Source organism: Andrena cerasifolii, chromosome 2 (assembly GCF_050908995.1).
Source record: "Andrena cerasifolii isolate SP2316 chromosome 2, iyAndCera1_principal, whole genome shotgun sequence".
In the NCBI taxonomy this organism is placed as follows: Eukaryota; Metazoa; Arthropoda; class Insecta; order Hymenoptera; family Andrenidae; genus Andrena; species Andrena cerasifolii.
The window spans coordinates 119304-125105 of NC_135119.1; the positions used below are offsets into that span (position 1 = coordinate 119304).

Genomic DNA, 5802 nt, shown 5'->3' on the forward strand with positions numbered 1-5802 from the left:
AAGGAGGCCATTCAAATATTTCATGTTCCAAGTAAGAGAATGAGGGCAGATTGTCTAACCAAAGCTTTAAGCGGGCCAAATTTATTTAAAAATGTAAGGGATTTCTTAGATACTAGTTGTTAATAAAAACAAGAGGGCAGATTGTGGGGTTATTTTTATTAATACTGAAAGTTCCTATGTATAGAATTAGTTTTTTTTTTTTGGAAGTTGGTAAGACGAGGTGTGTGGATTTGTGGTTGTGTGACGAGAGAGAGAACACCCGAGTGTAATGTAATCCTCATACTTATTTCTTAATTATATTCAGTTAATCTTCAATAAATGTGTGTCGTATTATTGAAAAAGACCTATTCCACCACAATATATTGGCTGTGGAGTTGTATACAAGTTCAATGAACACTTCAATCAACTTAAATCATCTGAAAAAAAATTATAAATAAATATAAAGCATTTTTAATTTTCGAAATATCACAGATAAATAACAAAGTGCTTGTTATGAATTTGGAGTCTGTTGGAGATTATATTTGTTTCCTGCCAAATGCATGGGAAACACAGTAATAATTTCTGAAAAATGTAAATTCGACGACTTGGGTGTTTTTTGGGTCTGCTTTGCTTTGGATTAGGTAATAATTGAACATAAATGAATGTTTAACACTCATGATAGGATTTACCAGACACTGGCAAACACATTGATTATAGTATATTAACATACTTGTTGTTAATAACGTTATACGATTAGGAAAGTCCACAAGGTCTACTAGCCACCTGGCATTTCTGATACGGATACCGTTAAGAAAAAAATTAATCTTGGAATTTGATTTCATAAATTCATAGATATGTTTAGATATTTTTATATTACTGAAATTGTCAGAGTACACTTCCCCATGCATGCTTCCCACTTTTTCATGACCTTTTCATAACTTATGATGAATATAATGTAGTATTGTTTCACTGGAAATTTTTCATATTCTCTTTATGTGGTGTGTGGAATGAGTATTGTGAGAAATTATAAGAGTTTGAGATACAAGGAATGATTTGGCTAAGAAATATTCTTCAATATTAGCATGGACTTTCGCAACTTTCATAAATATCGAATAATCTGCGCGCGTCACTTCTGACATCGTCAAATTATGTTTTAGGAAAAATCACACGAAGAAGTTAGGAGATTTTGTACTTCTGACAGAAATGCTTGTACGGAAGAAAGTAGAAACTCGCCAAGGATGTCCGAGTACATCAATCTCAAGTTACAAATAAAAGAATGGCAAAGTAAATGCTTGGAAAAGGAGAAGAGATTACAAGCTAGTCAAGAAAGAACAAAATTCCTGACGCAACAGAATCAGGAGCTGCAGGAAATGCTGACCGAAACGACCAAGTTAAACATGGATTTACAACGCCATGTAATAAACTTTTTTGAGCAAAGTGAAGGTTTGTATATAATATATGGTTTCTCAAGTGATGAATTAATTAAAAATGTTGTTTCATATTTTATAAAATAACTTTTACACTTTCAATTTTGGTTTATAGATATTGAAGCGGCAAAACACGATACGCAGCATGTTACAAAACTTTCCCTCCGTGGGATTTCTAAGAAAATCCGACTGCATGGTACGCATGATACATATATGTTATTTAGTTATTCAATTCCGCAGCATTGTATTGTCCGATATGCAATTCTGATAATTGTGAATCAATATTTCTAAAACGTTTTTAATTTTGTATATGTGTTTATCCCCATAAAAAAACTTAAAAAAAAGTAAAGAAATTACGCCAAGTACACGAAATCAAATAAATCACAGAAAATAGAAGATAATAATAATTACAAAATAAATAAAAGATGTGAAATCAAAATGGGCTGCAAGTACATAAAGGTGGTTTTCAACTGTGCTTAAGATGACACAACTACATATACACAGCTAAAATGCTGTGTTCATACATTGTGTTCATTCCATTACTCATATCGCGGACATTTTAATTAACCCATCAAAAGGAATCCCATTTAAAAACATTGTCGTAAATTAATAGCTTTAGAAAATTAATTAATGATATACAAAAATTGCGCCAATTATAATAATGGCTATTTATACTAAATAAAAATGTATTACATAATATTAAGCAGATATATTTTTATACAAATAAATATTTTAATGCGAATAAATATTTTATTCAAAATACTTGGCGCTGCGATCCGAATTGGTGTTGCTAAACTGAATAAATATGTTTAAATTGCATTAATCTTTTTCTCTCTTTCTTGTGCGTGCATTCGTGAATGTGTGTATGTGTGGGTGTGCATATGCTATGTATGATATTAGAATTAAATATTAAATATATGTATGTAGAATAAATCTGACTGCGTTTCTAGTATGTATATGTATATTATGTATTTTAGATTGTAAGGGGGTAATTGTAAATTATTAATACTAATACAAGTAGCATTTCTTCGGTATCGCAGCGCCAAGTATTTTGAATAAAATATTTATTCGCATTAAAATATTTATTTGTATAAAAATATATCTGCTTAATATTATGTAATACATTTTTATTTAGTATAAATAGCCATTATTATAATTGGCGCAATTTTTGTATATCATTAATTTTGTAAAGCTATTAATTTACGACAATGTTTTTAAATGGGATTCTTTTTGATGGGTTGATTAAAATGTCCGCGATATGAGTAATGGAATGAACACAATGTATGAACACAGCATTTTAGCTGTGTATATGTAGTTGTGTCATCTTAAGCACAGTTGGAAACCACCTTTATGTACTTGCAGCCCATTTTGATTTCACATCTTTTTTTTATTTTGTAATTATTATTATCTTCTATTTTCTGTGATTTATTTGATTTCGTGTACTTGGCGTAATTTCTTTACTTTTTTGAAGTTTTTTTTATGGGGATCTCACTTCTTTTTACAAAGATAATTCATGTACTTGGCGTAATTTTTTTACTTTTTTGAAGTTTTTTGTGGGGATCAAAGAATTTACAGTAGTCGTTACATGAAACTGAAAATTGAGGTTCGAAAAGCAAATTTGACTTCACCGAACCTTCCACTTTCAGTCAGATTTTAACCGCAAAGCACATTAACGATTGGAATCATCTCCTGGAGGTTCCCACGTGCACAAAGTATTAAATTTCAAAGAATTTATGTTGGTCATTATATGAAACTGAAAATTGAGGTTAGACAAACAAATTGGACATTATTGAACCTCTATTTTCATCCAGAATTCCACTGCGCAGCACATTCACGTTTAGAATCACCTCCTGGAGATGCTCACGTGCATAGAAAATTAAATTTCAAAGAATTTACACCAGTCGTTAATTTTCAGTTTCATATAATATATACAATGACGGACGACGATACCTGCCGTGTCCTGCCGAATGGTCCCGAGAGTTGAGGAATCGACGAACGAAACATGTGTTAGTATCGTTTTGGCTGAATGTGTGCGTGTAACGCGTATACGTATTATGTCGACAAAAATTTGACTGGAGAATCCGAAGAAGAAAATGTTAAAAATGTTATATTTCTGACAGATCCATGAGACGATATTACGATATCTCTGTCATACGCGGACCGATTTTATTGAATTTGGTCTTATTCGAAAGCTTATATGCGGTTTACATAAGAAAAATGCCGTTAAATTTAGAAAATATTGCAAGTGTGATGAGATATTAATGAAATAAGTTTCAGGTTGGGTTGGAATAGCTCTGCGTTCGAGTAAATGATACCGGTAGCGACAGTCGACATATATATAGGGTGTCTTTCATGTACTTGGCGTCGAGACGCTACCGCGTCTCTAGATAATAAGAAATTTTGTATACGTTTTAGATACATATAGGACAAGGCCTTTGGCTACCGAAGGGCACCTATGATGCCGTCGTGTACAGTGCCAGAAAATCTAAACGGATTTTTGTAAAAATCATGTCATTGGCTTTGTTTGGCCCGGAAATTTTAAAGAATAGTAGTGTGGAAGGAAGGGTGTCTAACAGAAGAAAAAATAGTTGTCCCAAAACGCCACTTGACCCAATAAAACTAAGAGCAATAACAGGTAATTTTCCATTTTCAAATAAAAAATTCATTCGGTTTCCTCTTCAACTGCTTTCAATCACAATTGATATCATTATTGATATACTTGTTTCAGACATATTCCAACATTACCTGGAGCTGCTGAAATGCAGCAGTATTGAAATAGATTTATGGTTGCGCAGAGTTGGAAATATCATCAGCTCGAAAATATCTGATTTGAATCGTCCACCACGCAGTAAAAAGAGTGGCCACACGGTAGAAGAAAAGGACGATGATGAACAGGAGGAGTATTATCAACAGGAGAACTATCAACCGGAGGACTGTGAAATTATCAATTTATCAAATTCAGTAAATTGAAACAATGTATTCATTTTTCTATTTTTTAGATTAGTGTTTTTCATTGTATATTTTATATTTTATATTTTATATGTTTATGTTTATGATTATAATTATTATTATTATAATTATTATTATTATAATTATTATTATTATAATTATTATTATTATAATTATTATTATTATAATTATTATTATTATTATTATTATGTAAATGTGATACCATGTAAAAATTATTAAAATTTTATGAATACCTATCCAAATTTTATTATTTCATTCTGATAGCAAAATTGCATGTTAGCAAAATTACTTATAGATTCAATGAAAATTTGAACCTGCATTTCCAAATAAAATTCTGAACAAAATAAATGGTAAATTACGTATCGTTACAGCATCGTAAATGTTATGCCAATACAAATAAAACCAGGTAGTAAAATAGCTTGGAAAAGTTGATGATTACCATCCGCTTTTTGATCTGTACTTCCAGTTAGAAACACATACAAATTTGAGTTAATATCATTTGAAAATACGTGCTTTTCCAAACGCATTTATGATGCACAAAACTGGGTAAAAACAGGTAGAAAAATAACTTGAAAGGACCAATAGATTCCGTAATGGTTTGGTCTGGATTTCCAAATTCAACCAGCTTAAAAATGGACATGTGGATCCGACTAGAACCGACGACAAATTGTGCAAGGAAATACAGATAGATACCAAAGAGGAGATATAATAGAGGCGTCACTCCGGGCGGAACCTTTGAAGTCCTTACTTGACCTTGGCATTTAAATTGGTTGTCTATTCGAGCAGGATATTCAAATCGACTAAATGTACCTTACCGCAATTTGCTGATTATTGCCGAAGTTTACCGTGGTTTACCGATCATTGCCGAATGGGCATTTAAATTGGTTGTCTAGTGATTTCCCTAGTTTATGTCTGTCCTTGTCGAGTGGCGCCTCCTATTATATCTCCTCTTTGTAGATACCATCGAAGTTTTACTGATAAGAGGTTTAACTGATAGAAAATATTTTTCGTCCGGTTCAATCCGTATTTTACGGGAAGAAAATCGACCTAAACCGGATTGAAAAGTTTTCAATGCGGTTCTAACCGGCAGTTGCAGCAGGGTGGCGAGGCAAGGTCAAGGTGTCGATGAATAAGAATTATTTAAAAATGCAAAATAATGGAAGTGTACTCATATTGTCAGAGTTTTAAATTGACAAATTATCTGAAAGCCCGCGAGAGGGAAGGTATGGGTATTGATGATCTGAGAATACCTTGCCTCGCCAGGCCAAGTATTTGACTGAAAGCACCTTTATGTACTTGCAGCTCATTTTGAAATCACATATTTTTTTATTTTGTAATTATTATTATCTTCTATTTTTTGTGATTTATTTCATTTCATGTACTGGGCGTATTTTTTTTACATTTTTTGAAGTTTTTATGGGGATGT

At 32.0% G+C, this 5802-nt stretch overlaps 1 protein-coding gene across 1 annotated transcript; it reads left to right on the top strand.

Annotated features, from left to right (window-relative positions):
- The first annotated feature begins 252 nt into the window (after positions 1-252).
- LOC143378536 (uncharacterized) lies at positions 253-4353 on the top strand. Its single transcript, XM_076830366.1, has 5 exons — positions 253-270; positions 1137-1422; positions 1522-1602; positions 3822-4041; positions 4135-4353. Exons 2-4 carry the CDS (start codon positions 1218-1220, stop codon positions 3863-3865), a joined length of 330 nt encoding a protein of 109 aa, XP_076686481.1. The 5' UTR covers positions 253-270; positions 1137-1217; the 3' UTR covers positions 3866-4041; positions 4135-4353.
- Positions 4354-5802: the final 1449 nt, after the last annotated feature.

Bases quoted from the DNA above. Each gene is read 5' to 3' on its own strand.
- LOC143378536 (XM_076830366.1), top strand. From the start codon at position 1,218: ATGTCCGAGTACATCAATCTCAAGTTACAAATAAAAGAATGGCAAAGT. The intron at 1,423-1,521 runs GTTTGTATATAA...TTTGGTTTATAG, and splicing joins CTTTTTTGAGCAAAGTGAAG to ATATTGAAGCGGCAAAACAC. The intron at 1,603-3,821 runs GTACGCATGATA...TATACGTTTTAG, and splicing joins TAAGAAAATCCGACTGCATG to ATACATATAGGACAAGGCCT.